This window comes from Canis lupus, chromosome 27, assembly GCF_011100685.1.
Source record: "Canis lupus familiaris isolate Mischka breed German Shepherd chromosome 27, alternate assembly UU_Cfam_GSD_1.0, whole genome shotgun sequence".
In the NCBI taxonomy this organism is placed as follows: Eukaryota; Metazoa; Chordata; class Mammalia; order Carnivora; family Canidae; genus Canis; species Canis lupus.
Genome location: NC_049248.1, coordinates 8,525,144 through 8,545,586, shown reverse-complemented (window position 1 = coordinate 8,545,586; position 20,443 = coordinate 8,525,144). Strand labels below are relative to the sequence as shown.

Here is a 20,443-nt window from a genome sequence, read left to right as displayed (position 1 = left end):
CTCCTTTTTCTTCATCTGGCCAATGTCTGGTCTTTCCAGATATGATTTTTGTGTCATTTCCTCCAGAAAAGTATCCTGACCACCTTCCCTTCTCCATCCTCCCTGTTCTAATTTGGAGATGCTTCCGTGTACTTTGTGCATTGTGTGATAATAGCTCTGAGCTTATCTGTTCTCTGCCCATTCACTTGGTAGAGGGTGGGGCCCTGCTTTTCTAATCTTTGCATCTCCAAAGTCCTGCACAGTGCTAAGCACACTGGATAGGTCTTGATAAAATGTTTGGTAAGTAAGTGAATAAATGAATGGTTTAATCAGGACTGAAATAGCTTCTTAGGAGAAAGCATAGGAAAAATAATTCAGTCGTATGGTTGTAATTCTAAATTTAAAAGAATTCTTAAGTTTAATTCAGTTCTTTAAAAACAAATGTGTTTCCTCATCTAATATACATCCATATATGAACAAGAGCTCATAGTCTACCCTTTCCTAAGTTTGGGGGGTTTCCTGGAGGATTCTGTTCCAATGGCTTTGCAACCTATAGGCTCACTGACTCTTTGAATAAAATGGAACTTAATTTAATACACAAGCAATTAAAGAAGGCAATTTTAAAAATGAAAGTTTAAAAATTTGGATCCTATTAAGCACTGTGCTAAGGGATTTGCAAGTCTGATCTCACTAACTCTTCACAGAAACTCTGTGAAGTAGTAGAGTGGTCCCTTTTGAAGATGAGAAGTGTTGGGTTTGGTGAGATTAGAGCACTTACTAACATTACACAATATATGGGAGAGGCAGGGTTTGAAAGCAGATCTTACTGAAGACAGTGCTTTTGTGCTTAGCTGGTAATCTAGATCTTTTCCCTCTTTTCCTAACATAACAGTTATTAAATAACAAATGCAAATATACTTATAAAAATTTCTATTTTTATGCAGAACTTTATTATTCAATTTTTGGATAGACAGTTTTCATATTTCCTGGGACTTATAGATGAGAACCATGAAGGCCTGTGGTCGTCGGTGGACAAAACACCATTTAAACCAGATATTTTGTGAGTATATTGACTGGGGTGAAAGAGCTTTATAGGTAAAGGTGAGAAAATAGTAAGCAGAAATCATTTGGGCTGGAGTATACTGATGTAGAAATGCTTACTCAGAATAGAACACCATGTGTTGTGTAACCTTTATACTAATATACTACAATACTTCTATCAGACAGTGCAGCTCTAAAATTTTCACCAGAGGGATTTTCTATGCATGTCCCCTGACCCTCACACACACACACACACGCACACACACACATATATATGTTTGTTTTTTTTTTTCATTTCAGATTTCGGCATGAGGATGAACCCAACAATCAGAAAGAAAATTGTGTTGTCCTTGTTAATGCTCAAGACAAATGGGCCTTGAATGATTTTCCTTGTAACTTTGAGACAAGAAGGATTTGTAAGTTACCTGGAACAGCATTCAACTAAAAACTTCCAAAGGAGTCATTGTGATGGGACAGAAAAGAAGAACCAATTAGATTCAGGCAGAATGTACCTGTACCATTGGAACAGAGAAAACATGCTGGGAGAGTAGAACATTTTCAGTTAGGGTAGCCTTATTTATTTTTGTTCTGTTCATTCAAGATAATGTGTTTTTGTGTGGTATGGTGGCGGGACTCATCTTTACTATGAGAATTTGTTTTCATTAACTTTGCTTTCTTGATACTATATCAGAGCATTTACTTTTCAACTGGTGTGCATCAATTACATATTGAACAGAGTGGCTCCAATGATGCAGTCTCTTAGTCTTTGTTTTCCTCTACTCAGATTCTTAGCTTTTAAGATTCAAACATGAGGTATTCCAACTGGTAGTGGTATGCCTTTTTTTTTTTACTCCAAATATGACAAACTCATTAAATTTTTAAAAAATATTTACTTATTTGAGAGAGAGAAAGAGAGGAGGAGCAGAGGAAGAGAGAGAATCTCAAGCAGATTCCCCACCAAGCACAAGTCCTGACATGGGATTGTGAGGCTCAATCTCACAACCCCGAAGTCATGACCTGAACTGAAATCAAGAGTCTAATGCTCAGCGAAATGAGCCACTCAGGCTCCCCCTAATCTATGTCTTGCAGTCTGATTATTTTTCATTACCTTCATGGTGACCAGCACAGACCATCTTTCTTACCTGGGTTATTACAGTGGACTTCTGACTGGTCTCCCTGTTTCTACCCTCAGCCCCTGTCAATGTTTCCAAGTCTCACAGCACTTCTCCTATTCTTCATAATTTCTTTAAGGCAGCTGATAGTAATTTCATAAAAATAAATGCAAAATTTATTAGGACATTGTGGTAGTCCTAGAAGTTTGAAACACTTACAAAATTTAAAAACTGGTTTTGTCTTTGAAAAAGAAAGATGTGTTAAAAAGGCAAACAGGAAAAAATATAAATAAAAGTATAAGTTAAATCTTCCACACTGAATTCCAGTCTCTTAAATGCCTCTTCAGAGAAACTATGATTATCATAGTTTTTTTTTTTTAAAGATTTTATTTATTCATTCATGAGAGACACACACAGAGAGGCAAAGACATAGGCAGAGGGAGAAGCAGGATCCCCCTGCGGGGAGCCTGATGCAGGACTCGATCCCAGGACCTTGGGATCACAACCTGAGCTAAAGGCAGACGTTCAACCACAGAGCCACCCAGACACCCCTGATTATCAGTTTCTTATATGTATTTCCATATATGTTTAAATATGTGTTAGATAAATGTATGTATGTATATAACCTACTATTTTTACACTGATGGAAACATTATCTACATCATCTTAAACATCTTGCCATTTTTTTCTCCCATAAATCTCAGAGGTTTTTGTTTGTTTTTTCATCATGGTAAGTATACTCTTTGATCCCCATCCCTTCTTTCCCCTTTTCCCTACCACCTCCCTTCTGGTAACCATCAGTTTGTTCTCTATAGTTAAGAGTCTGTTTCTTGGTTTGTTTCTCTCTCTCTTTCTTTTCCTTTGTTCATTTGTTTTGTTTCTTAAATTCCACATATGAGTGAGGTCATATGGTATTTATCTTTCTCTGGCTGACTCATTTCGCTTAGCATAATACTGTCTAGCTCCATCCACTTGTGCAAATGGCAAGATTTCCTTTTTTATGGCTGAATTATATTCTGTTGTATATATGACACATCTTCACTATCCATTTATCACTGGATAATTAGACCTGGGCAGAATGTATCTGTACCATTAGAACTTGGGTACTTCTGTAGTTAGGCTATGTAGATAATGCTGCAATAAACATAGGCATGCATATATACCTTTGAATTAGTGTTTTTGTATTCTTTGAGTAAATACCCAGGAGTGTGATTAGTAGATCATAGAGTAGTTCTATTTTTAATTTTTTGAGGAACCACCATACTGTTTTCCACAGTGGCTGCACCGGTTTGTGCTCCCACCAAAAGTGCAAAAGTGTTCTTTTTTCTCCACATCCTTGCCAACACTTGTTTCTTTTGTTTTTGAGTTTAGCCTCCTGACAGGTGTGAAGTGGTATCTCATTGTTTTTTTCTATTTGTATTCCCCTGATGATGAGCAATTTTGAGCATATTTTCATGTGTCTGTTGGCCACCTGGATGTCTTCTTTCTTTGGGGAAATGTCTATTCATGTCTTCTGCCCATTTTTAATTGGATTTTTTTTTTTTTTTGGTAAACATCTGGCATTTTTTACTTAAAAATACCGTTTGGAAAATATTTTATACCCTGTTCCGTATAAGCAAATAGTATTTCATTATATTAGTATATCCTAATCTGAAATAATCTTTAAGTGGCAAAAATATTTCCATTATATAATAAAAATCAATAAAATAATGGCTGTGAAACAAACCATGAGAACAATCCTAGTTCAGATCAGAAAAAGAAGACAGTTTCAAGAGGATTTCTTTTCCTCATGAAAATATGGGACTGATAAACTGTATTTGAATACATTAAGAGGTGATGTACAATTCTGCATAGTTAAGGGATGCATTATTAATCAGTACATAGAAAACTGGATAAATAACAAATACTGCCAATATTAGCTATACAAAAAGCAAAATTTTTTTTTTCCAGCACCAAAAATCAGTTTTTTAATAAAGGATGCCAAGGTCACATTACCCTCTTGAATACATTAAGAGAAAAGATTCCATAGAGAAAAGATTCCATTCCAGATCCCACCCTAAGCAAAATGTTTTTAAGGAAGTATATAATATAATCATGATACAGTACAAGATTCAGCTGTGAATAATATTTACATATGTATAACATATCTGTAAAAATTTTTGATAATGAGTATGTATCATTTTTACCAAATGTATTAGAATGATTTTTCTTTAAAATATTCAGAGGCCCAAATGGTAATATTTATATCTTAACAATAGTTTACTTTGGGAATATTGTCTTGGGAATACAGATAATTACTTACTCTTTTATATTTTGTAACTTCTGGCTTTTCTGGTATCTAAGTATTTTTGTAGGCCCTATTGTAAAATATTATATTTTAAAATAGTTTCAACCAGATGATCTACCCCTCAGAATTTTCCAGATAAATAACTTTAAGCACGAAACTCTGATTGTTTCTTTTCTTGCTGAACTTGAAGACAAAGTTAATTGTATAATAAATTATAAATGTATGGTGAAATAATGTGTACTGATACTTGCATATATCTTTCAGTATTGAAGTAAAATTTAAAATATCAAATTATACCCTACAGAGAAACAATGGTGAACAAAAGTATTTCCATAGGTCTTTCAGTGTGTCCTCATTGATGTTTATAATTTGAAAAAAGGGAATTAGAAAGTAGAAGATACATACACTGGATTACTTTTAGGTTGAATGACTTTTGGTTTAAAGGCATTTTGGTTTCAAAACCACATATGGTCACTTAATACCTTAGAGGAATAAACATTTGTAAGGAAAAATATATTTTATATTAATGTCCATGAATTAATGATGTATGAATTTTGAGGGTCTCTTTGTCAAGCTGTGTGCAAGAAACATGGTTATTAAAGGTGCTATGTTCCTGAAATATTCTTGAGTAACCTTATCAGTATTGAAAAAATAATATGCAAGAAGTGAATAGGCTTGAGGTAGGAAATTGTCAAGCTGAATGTTCTCTTAGAACAATTTGACTGTTGGACCCTGGCCCTAGCTGAGGAATAGCCACAAATTCAGGTGAGATTCAGTTATTCAGTGGAAGAGAATAAAGAGAAAAGGGAGGTGCTGTGTTGAATAGACTGAGTAATAGTCTGTTTGGAGCTGAAGCTTAGCATGGCCTGCTCCTAGCGAGACGCAGTAAAGGTCTTTAGCTAGAAGTCCACATGTCTTTGGAGCAGGAGTAAGTTTCATGACTTGAAGGAGTCTTACTCACTGTACAGGAAAGCATAGTTGAGGGTACATGCTTGGGCAGGGGTAAAAATGAATGAAGCAAATCCTGCCAAAAGGAGCATTCTTTTCTTTTCCCAGTATTTGTTAGAGAATTGCTTGGTGAGTTTTGAGAAGTCCTGAAACTAATATGAAGAAAAATGCATGTCAATCAGTATCACAAATTATAACATTTAAAACTACTTATTTTATATCAAAAGCAACACAGTCCTTACGAAGTCCCTATGAAGTCCTCATTAAGTGCAGCACATGCAGCACATACTTCTCTCATGCTGGAGTTATATTCATGCTCTTTTTCCTCCGTATTTATGCATTTAAGTTGTGCTTTCTGTTCTTAGAGAATTTTTTTTGTTGCTTGAAACATTTATTTCTGGCATTTCACAAATCCGAAACATGTTGAAGAAACAGGGAACATCATTCCAGTTTTTCCTTGGATTTGAAGAGTCTCGAATGGTGGCACAGTCCTCCACTGTAACTATATTATTGGGCTCCCCTACATCCCAGAAGCTAAAAGAGAGTAATGCAGGAGATTTAAAATCCCAGCTACAAGAATCCAAGTGACCTAATGTGCTAGACAAATTACATTTGTTCTGTGTAACTTCACAACAGTTTTGTTAGTTAGGCATTATAATCTCCATTTTAATGATGAGAAAAAGGAGTCCCAGAAAAGCTGAACCATTTGTCTAAGTCAATAGAGTTTATGAGTAGCGAAGCTGAACTGGATCTTCCTGACTTTCTATTTTGTCATGCTCCCTCATGAATGTAGGCTCATAATGAGAAGTTACTGATATTCTGATGGATTTGTTTCCTTCGCACTCAATATCACATCTTACATTTGGTTCCCTTTATTACACATCAAGTTGGTGTTAACTTTGGTACATGCTTCAGTGGTGCTCCAGGGCTGTTGTGAAGCAACTTTCTAAAGTCTCCATCCAACTGGACTATTCTCTTAGGACTGACCTGAACCATCTCGACCTTTCATTTCCTCAAATGCTAAGTGAAGATTGATAATGTCAGTGTATCTCAGAATGGTGTAATTTAGGTAAAAATGAAATAATGAGGGGATCCCTGGGTGGCTCAGCGGTTTAGCGCCTGCCTTTGGCCCAGGGCGAGATCCTGGAGTCCTGGGATCAAGTCCCACGTCAGGCTCCCGGCATGGCACCTGCTTCTCCCTCCTCCTGTGTCTCTGCCTCTCTCTCTCTCTCTCTCTCTCTCTATCATGAATAAATAAATAAATAAATCTTTTTAAAAAATGAAATAATGAATGAGATAAAAACTGAAAACTCCAAAGTGTTGTGCTCTAATGATGTAAGGTCATTATTAAAGAGAAAAGAGACATTATTTCAAGGGGCTTCCATGCTTTCACTCCATAAATCTGCTTTCTCAAATCACTATTTTTGTCTCATTTACTAGTTTGGGGCATAAGACTCTGAACTACACTCTTTCTCTCTGCTGCATTTCCAGTGAATTAGTCTTTAATTCTAACCCTCTCCTTATTTTCATCTGTTATTTACCCTTTATTCAAATAGTCTCAGAAAGTGGGAGCACTAGATCCTTATGCTTTCTTCATCTATCTTCTTGCATGTAATATCACCAAGAGTTGACCTGAAAATATCTCATGGAACAGAAGGAGGTTCTGAGAACTACCCTAAACAATGGTCTAACTTCGAGATTTAAGACAGCGTTAAAATTCTTCTGCGAGAAAGAAATTACCTCAGAGATTCTGTGAAAGGTGTGCCATCTACCCATTGCCATTGACCCTCTTTCACCTGGTCTGTCAGTCCAATATAAAACTCTTTCCTCTTAGGTTTCGCAAAGAAAAGGAATTCCTATGGAAGCAACACATTAAAAAAAAAAAAAAAAGATCAATTGTTTCAATTTTGAACAAATGTGGAAGGTAATTGTTATTAAAAGTGATAAAGCAGGACCCAGACTACAGATGATAGATAAGTGGCTCTGAAATTGTAAGATCATGGAGAATTCTCTCCTAATTTTTTTTATGGTGGTAAAAACATACATAACGTACATCTTTAACAGAGAAGGAGGTTCTCAATATCTCATTCAAAGTTTATCTACTGTTATTTGTAGCAAAATTTACTGTATATATACATCATAAACATTATTAATCGCAGCTTAAAGATAGTAGACATATCCTTGACATATCTGACATAATCATATGATATGTTCATCAACGTAATAGCCATTCTAAAATGAACTGCCAGGTGATCCCCGGGGGGCTCGGCGGTTTGGCGCCTGCCTTTGGCCCAGGGCACGATCCTGGAGTCCCGGGATCGAGTCCCGCATCAGGCTCCCGGCATGGAGCCTGCTTCTCCCTCTGCCTGTGTCTCTGCCTCTCTTTCTCTCTCTGTGTGTCTATCATAAATAAATAAATAAATCTTTAAGAAAAATAAAACATAAAATGAACTGCCAGCCCTTTTTTCCCCATCTTACTGATAAAGAAGCTAAACACAGAAATGCCTTTTTTAAAAAAAGCTCTTCTGATAATGAAAATAGAGTAGTATCTACTTACAGAAATAGTAGGAATAGCACACATTTTAATACATTTATTTAACAAATAGTAATTGCGGGCTAAACACTATATACATGTACGAAGAAAGAATAGATCCTATGAAGAAGGTTACACTGACACCAGAGGAGTCAATGCACTCCAACTACCTGCTCCTCCTGTGTGTTGATAACAACCAGATGAGCTCCCATGTTGGAGCAGTTTTTTAAACTCGATGTCCAGGACATAGTATTAGTAGAAAAGAGGTAGCAGCTAGATTGAAAATGTACCCAGTCTGACGGACAGCAATTCTTGACTGAACCTAGGAGAGAAGTTTCCATGAGTGTCCTAGCCCAGAGGAGCGCCATGTAGCATTCTTCTAAGCCTTGGAACAAGACTATATATATAGGAACTTTGGGAGTATATTTTTGAGATTTCCAAATTCCCTATTCTATATATATATTTTTTCTCCTTCACCTCATTGGAAGCAAGTGAGGAGTAAAATGAAAGTGCATTTCTGAAGATAATATCTTCCACTTCTAGATTTTCTGTTCAGACATACATCAAATTTATTCTAAAAGTTTTCTATCATATCCCCCAAATCTCCTTGAACTTCTTACCACCAATTCCTCGGCATTCTCATATAGTACAGGCAAGATTTTACATTTTGTTTTTGAAAAACAGGACATCCTCCAACTACTTTACTCATCCTCAAATCAATCTAGAAGCCAAAAAAAAAAAAGTGTTGATATATAAATGTTGATGTTCAAATTTGAGGACTATTATACCCAATCCGTCATTGGAGCAGGAGAAGTCCATGAAAGCCTCATGTAGCTGGAACTTATTCTCGTCACAGAGTTGAAAGTTATGATATGTCACTGTAAGGAAAGGGGCAGCGTTAATGTTCATTCCTCTTGAAAAAAAATAAATTTGATCATTTTTGTATTTAAAACAAAAGTATCAATAATCATGATTTTTTTTCTTTTCCTTCTTTCTTTTTCCCTTCTTTTTTTACACTCTTTGTCCTTCTACATGGAGAGGCACTGAGATTTACTTACTCAAAGAAAGAAGAAGGAATTCACATTAAAAAAAAAAAAGATTCTATTTATTCATTCATGAGAGACACAGAAAGAGAGGCATAGACACAAGCAGAGGGAGAAGCAGGCTCCATGCAGGAGCCTGATGTGGGACTTGATCCCAGGACTCCAGGATCACACTCTGAGCTGAAGGCAGATGCTCAAGCACTAAGCCAACCAGGCGTCCTGAGGGAATTCACATTTTATGGTTTTCCTGATTTATGAAGACAAACGTACTCAATCTGTGGTCCCAAAACCCAGAGAAAACAAATACGTTTTCACTCTTATGCCTACCCTTCCTTCCTTTCTTTCAGAAAGTGATTTTGTCATGTCTCTGGCTAGGATCCCATAGAGAAGTTTACCCTAATGATAGGAGGGAATACAAAGGAGAAGACTCAAGGCCACCAAAGAGATGAAAAAAAATGTCTATCATGAGAAATGTGTCAGAGGTTGCTGAGATGGGGTAACCATTCTGTAGTATTTGGGATTCTAGTTGAGCAATAATCTCCAGAGAAATAGGGAAGAAAGTGGAACAGAAATATCCTTTGGGGGAGAAAAGAACCCCCAGGCAACAAGAAAGGTTTATCCTAATATTCACCAGGGAGATTAAACTTGCCCTTTAGAACTCACCAAGACATCTGGTGATAAAACAGACACTTAGCAGTAGAATGGAGACCCCAGCAATTGTCCTTAAGAGCACTTGGGAAGAGAAGCATCCTCTCTCTGTAGAAATAAATATGCAAACATGGTCAATCTTCCCCTTGCAAGATACAAAAGAGATTTGTTTTTTCTTTTTAAGATTATTAAATTAAAAGTTAATTAAATTTTTAAATTAAATAAGTTTAAAAAACCTTATTTATTCATGAGAGGCACAGAGACACAGGAAGAGCGAGAAGCAGGCTCCCTGTGAGGAGCCCGATACGGGACTTGATCCCAGGACCCTGGGATCACAACCTGAACATAAGGTAGATGCTCAACCACTGAGCCTCCTAGGTGCCCTTACAAAAGATATTCTTATTCAACCACTTCTTTCCTTCCACTTGCACTGTTCTATATGGAGTAATTCTCCAACTTCAGCATGCATCAGAATCATTTAGACAGTTGGTTGGAACACAGATGATGGCACCTCACCTCTAGAGTTAACAATTCATTAAACCTGGTAGGGAGCCAACAAGTTCCCAGAAGCTGCAAAAGCTACTGGTCTGGAAACCATCTTTCGGAACCACTAGAATAAACCATTGCTAATCTTTTTTTTTTTTTTAAAGATTTTATTTATTTATTCATGATAGAGAGAGAGAGAGAGGCAGAGACACAGGTAGGGGGAGAAGCAGGCTCCATGCAGGGAGCCCAACATGGGACTTGATCCCAGGACTTAGGATCATGCCCTGGGCTGAAGGCAGGCGCTTAAACTGCTGAGCCACCCAGGCTGCCCTAAACCATTGCTAATCTTAAGACTCATGACCCGAGAGAGATGTGCAACTTTTCCTTCCTAAGCCTCTCAGGTTTCGACCCTTCTTTGTCTTTCCCTTTCTCCCTCTCATCTTCTCTGTTCTTCTTGTTTCTTCCCTACTCTCCTTTTCCTGGTGTCTCGTTTCCCAAGCCCTCTGTAAATCAATTCAGATAAAATGTAGGCCATCTTCTAGTGGTTCCCCTCCTCCTCCTTCCTGACACACATTTTACAGACAAGGAAAGTGGGTTCCAGAGAAGTGAGGTGACTTGCCCAAGGCGACACAGGGAAAAGGTGGGCAGAGCAGTCTGATTTAGCTCTCCCTGGAATCCAGTCAGTGATCCTCAGTATAATATACCATCCCTGACCACTGCCTCAGCTTTCTCTCTTGGGTTCTGTCTCTGTCTTCCTTCTTTTGCTCTGGTGGAGACTTTTCTATTGTCCCATCCCTCAAAATATTTATCACCTCTTCCCAAAGGAAAGATCTACAATAGAAAGGGAGAGTTGCAAATTTTACCTGTGCCTTGGGATATAGATGGTTGGGATGAATTCATTTTCTCTCTCTCTCTCTCCCTCTCCTTCGCTTGTCAGTTTCTGAGTCCAGAAGTACTTTGTTAGTAAGATTCAAGGAAAACGAATCTTTTTTCTTTTTCTTTTCTTTTCTTTTTTTTTTTTTTTTTTTTTTTAGGAAGTGTGACCTTAAGACATAATAATATGAACATGTTCTGTGGTTTTGCATTTCAGTCAGTGTTTCCTTTATTGCATAAGGATGAAAAGAAAAGGGAACTTACTGGATGACATGTCTGTCTTCTCATTTTAGGAAACACAAAATGGGGAAATGGTGAGGTGGTTAAGTAGCATCAGAAATGGGCTGAGCCTGTAGATACACCAAGGGCTTAAAAATACTGTTTTGTTTTGGTGGATAAAATGTCTCTACTTTCCTTCAGACCTCACCCATCCTTTAGTTTGTCCTTGACATTTGTGAGGCCGACCTCTACATTTCCAATTTCACTTTCCATCCTTACCACCACACATTTGTTAACAAGGGACAGAACCACACTTGGCACAGAGCTAGGCATACAGTACATGCATTTACAACTTAGCCATGTGAATTCCTTTTCCTATTTTATGGCTTTGTTTTTTCTTTCTCCTTCACTGGCATCTCTTGAACCTTCTTGATTTCTCTCACGCTTGTGTATGTTGTATTGTGGATTTATATCTCTTCTATCAAAGTGCTCACCACTATGCAATCTCACAGGTCCATCCCAGCTGAATCACCTCATGTGGTGTGACTACTTTGAAATTCAGCTCCATTCCTATGTCAAAACACAGCTTCCGGAAACTTCAAGACTCAGCAGATAGTGTCATTCTATTCTACTGAATTATTTGAGGATTTTTGTTTTGTATTGGTGCCTATATTAGGAGAAATAAATTTGAATGTCAGAAGAAGCAATTTCAATTAGACAGGGGGGCACCTGGGTGGCTCAGTGGTTGAGCATCTGCCTTTGGATCAGGTCATGATCCCAGGAACCCCACAGGGAGCCTACTTCTCCCTCCACTTATAGCTCTGCACCCACCCCTCCACCCTGTCTCTCATGAATAAATAAATTATATCTTAAAAAATTCAATTAGACATGAAAATATAATGTTTCTCTGGAAGGTTAGGTAGATGTAGTAGTGTTCCACTCCCTTCCATAAAAATACTTAAGAACAGGATCAAACTGGTCTCTATTGATGAAAATTCACAAGTGTCAGGAGGCATTAGTAATATACATATATGACCTGGTAATCAGTACACTGTGACTCACAGATTTCACATCTTAGAAAATATCCTTGTTCTCAAAGGGACTTTTTATTGTTTCGATGTATTACGCAATTTCTTCTGCATCCTTTATTTTACAGTTATGTAGATTTTTTTTAAAAGTTAAAAAATTCTACATGTATATTTTATAAAAGATATGCATATCTAACATGGGTTTTATCAGCCAATTGCTTTTGACTGGTAAAAAGAAATTATCTAGTGGATGGGTTAAACGAATTATTAAATGATGAATCATAGTGACTACAGTCCATGATTTATTAATTATGATCAATCTGTAATAACAAATATCAAGAAACAATTATATGTTAATTTTATGAACATGCAATTGACTAATGTTAATAATCAACAAATTAATATCTTACTAGTCAAAATACATGTATATTTTATCCTTTGTCACTTTTTCCAAATTATAAAAGCAATATTTTTATTGTCAATAGTACGAGAAAAATGTGGCAAGTAAAAGAACTCCCATCTGTGCTAAGTGCACCCTTCTAAAGTCAACCAAGCTTAATACTATACATTAATGTCTCAATGTGTATACATGCTTAAAGTATATACCTTGAGACATTTTCCAAGCTTAAGTCAAGTTTATATAATATATTGCTTATTTTTGGTCAAATGAGATCATACCTGCAATATTTTTATGTTTTAAAAATCACTTTTATAGTCACCAATGTATTTAGGTATCTATCTTAACTCTATTGTTTAAACTTTTTCTGTAATCTATAACCCAGGCACAAATAATTTATAGTTTTTCCTTCCTCTTACACATGAGGTCATGGCTACCTTTATATATATTTGCAGGTGCACATCTTTTGGCTCAATGATACATGCCAAATGTTAAAAATAATTATTTGACTTGAGCTTTCATCATAGAATAACATTATAAGCCATAACCATAAATATAAAATTTTATCTGAAGGCAATTTTCTTTGCAATTGAATATTAAACCTTATTAAGTAAATGTAACACAATGGCATTACATTTGGGAGCACTGATTGCTTGACAGAGCAGCTGGTACATGACTCATGCAATCAGTATGCTGCTATATTTTTGTGTGATATAAACTTCCTCTTCACTGTGGGAGAATAGAGAACAAGATATTTTTGGACACTTTACTCTTCTGGAATCTCTTATTGCTACTCTTTAACAACAATAAGAATTTCTTTCTGTTTCAAATATGATTTTCCATGAATTTTGTTAAGCAAGATTTTGGAACTTTTCTGCCTATGAAATTGCAAGATGGCAAAATTGATATTCTGCTGTTAATTCATCTGTGTAAAATGTGAAAAATTCCCATGTAGAATTTAACTTAAAAGACCTGTCACCTAAATGGAAGTTAAATAACAAAACAAATGACTTATTTCATCTTTAAAGATTTTAACGTCTTTCAGAGGTATTCTGCAAAGATTAAATGCTATAATTAATTTCTGTTACATTTGTATTATTAGCTCACATTTTATAAATGTATGTGAAGCATATTATTTAAATTTTTCTGAAAAATTTTATTAAAGCTATGAGACATTGTACTCCTCATTTTCTTTAGAGATTTATTTATTTATTTATTTATTTATTTATTTGAGAGAGAGAAAGAGCATGAGTAGGAGGGGCAGAGGGAGAGGGAGGGAGAGAATCTTAAGCAGACTCTTCATTGAGAGGGGAGCCCAACACAGGGTTCCATCTCATGACCCTGAGATCATGACCTAAGCTGAAACCGAGTCAGACGTTTAACCAACTCAGCCACCCAGGTACATCTGCACTCCTTTTTAGTATTTGTATTCACTACCAACTTTCCTATGTATTTTTTAATTAAAAAAAAAAAAAGAACTTTAGAAGAGAGATTATGAAGATATAACTATTTGAAATGGTAGCTGTAATGATGATTAGATCATAATGCACATTCCTTAGTGAATTACTTGGCATGCAGGTCCCAAGCCTTCAATTAAGTGGGGCTATCTCTTCCCTGACCCTCCCTTCCCCCTCAACCTCTCCTTTCCCATCCCCTCCCTTTCAGTTTAGTTCTGTTGGGAGCAGATTGGGAAGAGGCTGCTACAGGTCTCTTGAAGACTCAGTCAGAGATGAGCAAAGTCACGGGAATAGCATGTAAAACACATGAAAGAAGCAAGCATCTTCTAAGGCCTAATGAATTCTATTTGGGGGACAAGAACAAGTTATCCATTTGCTTTTTCCCATGCTGGTCCCAATTTGATGCTACTGCCTCTGGTTCTAAAAATTCTGCTTTGGGCTTCAGTCAGCTCTCACTGTATTTTGGCAGCTGAAAAATCAAATCTCTTTCCTCTGGCAATAGAACCTCTCTGTGAAGCTATCTTTGATACGTTGATAATGTTGCCCTTGTGCTTCTTATATATCTCAATAAAGGAAAGTGTTATTTCCTATCACAAATTCAATTATCATCTTTTTCCTCAGTTTATAATCAACAGTGGCCTTAAATGTTTGAGATTTACTATGTGAGCTCTATGATATTTACCAAGAGAAAGGCAAATGCACAGGGAATGGAGGAGAATGTCGGAGCTCAATGCAGTGATCTAATATATACATTCATTCACAAACATGATACTATGTCCCAAATAGGAGGGATTATTTGCTGGAGATCATAAATATTGAGTGACAGAACAAGATTTAAGACCCAGACCTCTCATTTCAGTGGTTAGTGCCATTTTCCCCCTATTTCCTGCTTGCTTCCTTACTAGAGAGTAGGTTTTCTCCCAAAGGCAGTTGAGAAAATAAAGTGGCCTTCACAGAGTCTGCCATCAAAAGGCCACAGACCCTGGATTTAAGAGCAGTCGTGGAATTCTGACAGCCTTTTCCTGAATTTACAAAGTAGAGCAAAGGAAAAATGCACATTGTCTACACATAGGATTTCACATAGGAATTAAACAATTCATACATTTTTATTGAGATATAATTTACATATAACATTGGGTAAGTTAAAGGTATACAACATGTTGATTTGATACATTTATAGATTGCAAGATGATTACCACTGCAGCATTAGCTAACACCTCTGTCACATCCTATAATTATTATTATTATTTTTTAAAGATTTTATTTATTTATTCATGAAAGACACAGAGAGGGGGTGGGGGGCAGAGACACAGGCAGAGGGAGAAGCAGGATCCATGCAGGGAGCCCAACATGGGACTCCATCCCAGGTCTCCAGGATCACACCCTGGGCTGAAGGTGGCACCAAACCGCTGGGCCATCGGGCTGCCCTATAATTATTATTTCTTTTTCGTGGTGAGTACAGTAAGTTCTGGTCTCTTAGCAACTTGGAAGTCTATAATACAATACTGTTGACTATAATCTCCATGCTGTGCATTCAGTCTTCAGGAGTTATTTCTCTACTAGTTGCAAGTTTGTGTCCTTACATAATATCTCCCCAAATATTTAATGAGTATAAGCAATGTGGATGGGATAGATGGTACCTGTTTATGAAGGTATTATCATAGTAATTCAAGTAGGAAAAAGAAGCAGTGGTGTAAGAAATACCTGACAGCTACCATCTATCTGTACTACTCATTTGTTCTTTAATATATGTCACTCAGTGGGTTAAGCTATTTACACAAATCTCATCTAATGCACAATGATCATAATGAGGTCTTATTATTAATCTAATTTTAATGATGAGTAAATTGAGCCAAGATGGAGAGGTTAGAGGGCATGCTCCATTACATTAAGATGTAAGAAATAAAGTCACATTTTGAACCCATTAAAAAATTCTAAAAAGAACTTCTTCATAACTATTTAATATTAGTTAAATATTAAATATTAGTTAAAAATTTTAATGAAATTCTTGGTATTTGACTTTGTATACAGATTTATCAACTTTTTCAAAACCATTATTGTAGCATTTTATTCTTTTAGGTAGGTTCTAAGCCTAACATGGGGTTCAAACTCAGGATCCTGTAATCAAGATTGCATGCTTTACCAGCTGAGCCAGCCAGGTGCTCTTGTAACTTTTTATTCTTGATAATACATATAGATTTGTATTTTATCACACTGAAAGGAGTTTCAACATATAGATCATGTAGACATTTAAAAATTCAATTTATATTTCCAATGCCTGATTAAGCTTAAATAAATCTATAAGCATTGACAATGAATCCAAAGAATGCAAAGATTGTATTGACATTGATTAAATAGGATAATTCCCTTTGTGAATGATGATCACACACAAGTCAAGGAATTCCAATAATGACCTATGAGTATACACATTCAGCTATCTGGCCTTCCAAAGCTAGAAGCTAAGGCTTCTGTGAATGTGCACATTCTGACTAATAAAGTAGCCTAAAGCCATAGGCACTACATCCCTCCCTTTGTAAATTTATTTGATTATAGTCACAAGATAAATAGCTGTTGGGGGAGGTTCTTGAAGAGAGGTGACCCATGTGCTGGATCCAGGCACTCAGAGGCTCCTCATTCCCTCCCCTGTCTCTGGAATGTAGATTCTACTTGCCCTCCTGCTCCCAGAGCCTGCCCCAAGAACATGGCCTTGAGATAGTCACGTGATGCTGAGAACACCTGCATGGTGTACATGACCAAACCCAACCAAGGCCTCTTTAAACTTTAGGATTTGCTTACTGGCCATGTGTATGTCATCAGTGAGAATGGCTAAAATTAACAAGACAGAAAATAACAATGTTGGAGAGGATGTGGAGAAAGGGAAACTCTCCTGCACTGTCAGTGGGAATGCAAGCAGCCACTCTGGGAAACAGTGTGGAGTTTCCTCAGGAAGCTAAAAAGAGAGCTACCCTACGACCCAGCAATTGAACTACTGGGGATTTACCCCAAATATACTGATATAGTGAAACATTGGGACACCTGCACCCTAAAGCTCATAGCAGCAATGTCCACAATAGCCAAACTGTGGAGGGAGCCATGATGTCCTTTCACAGATGAATGGATAAAGAAGATGTGGTATATATGTACACACACACACACACACACACACACACACAGTGGAATATTACTCAGCCATCAAAAAAGATGAATACCCACATTTTCTTCCACGTGGATAGAACTGGAGGGTATTATGCTGAGTGAAGTAAGTCAGTCGGAAAAGGACAATGATCCTATGGTTTCACTCATACGTGGAACATAAGAAATAGTGAAAGGGATTATAAGGAAAAGGAGGGGAAGTGAGTGGGAAAAATTAGAGGGAGACAAACCATGAGAGACTCCTAACTCTGGGAAACAAAAGATTGTGGAAGGGGAGATGGGTTGGGGGGATGGGGTGACAGGGTGAGGGGCATTGAAGAGGGCACTTGATGGGATGAGCACTGGGTGTTGTACTATATGTTGGCAGATTGAATTTAAATTAAAAAATAAATAAATAAAAATGTAAAAAACCAAACTTAAGATTTGGCGGCCGGGGCCGGCCCTCCTTCGTCTCCCTGCTGCCCAAGGCAAGCCTCATATGTAAATTCCCTTTGCCGAGCAAAACTGCCCCCTACAACCTGGAGCAACTTGTCTCTTTCGGGGTCTGCCCCTGCCCTCTGCATAAGGGGCGGCGGCGAGGGAAGGGGGAGTTTGGGATTTGAGGCAGGAGGCTCCCGAGAGGCTTGGGAACACCCGGCAAGCCCCGGCCGGGGACGGACAGGAACGGGCCGCGGCCCAGGGACGCCTGCGGAGGCGGGAGGCGGGAGGCGGGAGGCGGGAGGCGGGAGGCGGGAGGCGGGAGGCGGGAGGCGGGAGGCGGGAGGCGGGAGGCGGGAGGCGGGAGGCGGGAGGCGGGGGGCAGTCCTGGGTTGGCCCGCGCCCTCTGTGCGGGGTGGCCCATATGGCAGGTGCTTGCGAACCACCGCACGAGCAGGGGGCCCCAAATGCCAGCCAGCCTTGTGCTCTTGGAGAAACCGGGCAGCCCGCGGCGGCGGCGGAGGGCGGCCTACGGCTGGGTCGCCGCAGGGCTGGCCTGACTGTGGGCCGCTCTGCCGCCACCGGCGCCCAACGCGGCGGGAGCTCGGGGCGGGGTGGGAGGAGCTGACGGTGGAGACGGGCGTGGGCGGGCTCAGGGCGCAGCCGGCGGAGCAGGGTAATCCGCCGAGTGCTTCGTGCGCTGTTCTGCAAAAGTAGGAGGGCTTGGAATGCCTCAGATTGAGATCCAGACACCTGTGACAAAGCTGGATTCGGATGCTAAGAAGTAGAGTCTCCGAGAGAGCATCAAAAATAAAGAGGAGAATGTTGTGGCAATTGATGAGAAAACAAACAAAATGGCCCAGGTCTTCAGACCCCGAGTACAAAGGAAAATTTTGTTGTTGTTGTTGTTGTTTTTAAACAGTGGGTTTATTTATGTTTTTAATTTATTTATGATAGTCACACAGAGAGAGAGAGAGAGAGGTAGAGACACAGGCAGAGGGAGAAACAGGCTCCATGCACCGGGAGCCCGACGTGGGATTCGATCCCGGGTCTCCAGGATCGCGCCCTGGGCCAAAGGCAGGCGCCAAACCGCTGCGCCACCCAGGGATCCCCAAAGGAAAATTTTGAATAGCAATTAGCAACCTCCAAACTGCTAGGAGACAGTCTACGTTTGCTGGAGGAACCCACAGGAAATTCAAGGCTTGGGCACCGCTCTTTGGCAGTTCTCCTGGTTGGGTCAGACCCACTGTCACCGAACCACCATGAGTTTGATCCTTGGTGAACCACAGATACACCAGGTGGAGTTGTCTCACAAGTAAACTTTATTTGCAGCAAATGAGATCACAGGGAATAACTTCCAAGGCCATGACCCCTCCCACTCCCGCCAAGCAAGGGTGCGTAGGTTCCTTTTATTGAAGGTTCAGGTGAATATTTAGTTAAGGAAGCCTTGTCACCATAGTATGTAGGGGCGGGCATAAGGCCGCACGTGTGCCTAAAGGTAACACTCTATATACATGCTGTATGTTGTGTAAAGGAGGCTTGTAGTCCTCCTTGGGTGGCGATTTTAGTATTATAATAAAGTAAAGGTAACTGTAAGTCATTCTAGAGGTCACTCCATGGTCCATGTGTGAGACAGGAGTGGGGGTCACTATCAAGCGTCTGGGTGATCTGCGCTGGCTGGAGGTCTTGTCAGGGCAGCCTCTTCCTTGAAGGGTGGTTTGGGTTTCCATTTGCCTAAATGAAGAGAGAAGCTGGAAAGAACTTAAGGTAAAATGTGGGACAATGGTCAGTGAGTACAAGCAGGTGGGCAGTAAAGGTCAGGTCTTGGGGTCCAGCTGGTGACACCACCTTGTCCCAGAAACTGTGATTGATAAGATGTAAGCCTATCCAACCCCTAAGAATGTGAAAGAGGCGCAAGCCTTGGTAGGGATTTTGGGGTTGTGGAGGACTTTTATTCCCCACCAGGCACAGTGCTTCCATCCTTTATGTCACCTGGTAAAGAAAGGGCGTGTGTGGGACTGGGAATCAGAGAAGCAAACTGCCTTTGAGAAAGCAAAAGTACGAGCGAGGCATGTATTAAATATCTGGGTATCTCCCAAGCAGGACTGGTGTTTGAGTTAGATGCGTCTATGACTCTGGGAGGTATGGGTTAGGCACTGTGGCAGAGCCAACAGAAGGGGAGAGTAGCCCTAGGATTTTAGTCCCAGCTCTGGAAGGGGGCAGAAACCCAATATACTCCCATGGAGCCTCAGCTCCTAATGATATACATAGTGTTCCTCCAGATGGAACCTCTCACGAAGGTACAGTACATTGTGGTGAGAACTTTTCTGCTTGCTAAGGGGTGGGTTGAGAACATATTCCATTGAACAACCTCAGCCATGGCTTAAACCCCTGCTTTGAATTAAGTGACTTGTCTCTTTGTAGCGGAGGAGCACCATGTCACCAGCCCTGTCTCTAGAAAGGGGGGTGGTACTGGGTCTTGTGAGTATTTATTTATTATTTATTTATTTTTTTTTTTAAAGCTTTTTTTTTTTTTAATTTTTATTTATTTATGATAGTCACAGAGAGAGAGAGAGAAAGGCAGAGACACAGGCAGAGGGAGAAGCAGGCTCCATGCACCGGGAGCCTGACGTGGGATTCGATCCCGGGTCTCCAGGATCGCGCCCTGGGCCAAAGGCAGGCGCTAAACCACTGCGCCACCCAGGGATCCCTCTTGTGAGTATTTAAATCCTCCAGATGCCTGCCCCTATTTCTTCTTCTCCTCCCCCTCCTCCTCCTAAGACTTTATTTATTTATTCATGAGACACACAGAGTGGCAGAGA

General features: G+C 39.1%; 2 protein-coding genes across 10 annotated transcripts in view; one reads left to right on the top strand and one right to left on the bottom strand.

Moving 5' to 3' along the window:
- Positions 1 to 2,443, top strand: part of LOC611536 (C-type lectin domain family 4 member D) — a 39,227-nt gene extending 36,784 nt beyond the window's left edge. For all 9 annotated transcript variants that reach the window (XM_038576687.1, XM_038576683.1, XM_038576686.1 and 6 more), the window contains 2 exons: positions 924 to 1,039; positions 1,321 to 2,443. In XM_038576687.1, coding sequence (XP_038432615.1) covers positions 924 to 1,039; positions 1,321 to 1,465 — 261 coding nt within the window. In that variant the 3' untranslated portion in view covers positions 1,466 to 2,443. The remainder of the gene's footprint in view (positions 1 to 923; positions 1,040 to 1,320) is intronic.
- A 1,451-nt stretch (positions 2,444 to 3,894) lies between these two features.
- LOC611538 (C-type lectin domain family 4 member E) lies at positions 3,895 to 11,095 on the bottom strand. Its single transcript, XM_038576680.1, has 6 exons — positions 10,941 to 11,095; positions 9,607 to 9,699; positions 8,689 to 8,778; positions 8,071 to 8,222; positions 7,108 to 7,223; positions 3,895 to 5,901 (listed from the first exon to the last, which is right to left on the bottom strand). The coding sequence occupies exons 1-6, from the start codon at positions 10,975 to 10,977 to the stop codon at positions 5,709 to 5,711; spliced, it is 681 nt and encodes a 226-aa protein (XP_038432608.1). The 5' UTR covers positions 10,978 to 11,095; the 3' UTR covers positions 3,895 to 5,708.
- Between the last annotated feature and the right edge of the window lie 9,348 nt (positions 11,096 to 20,443).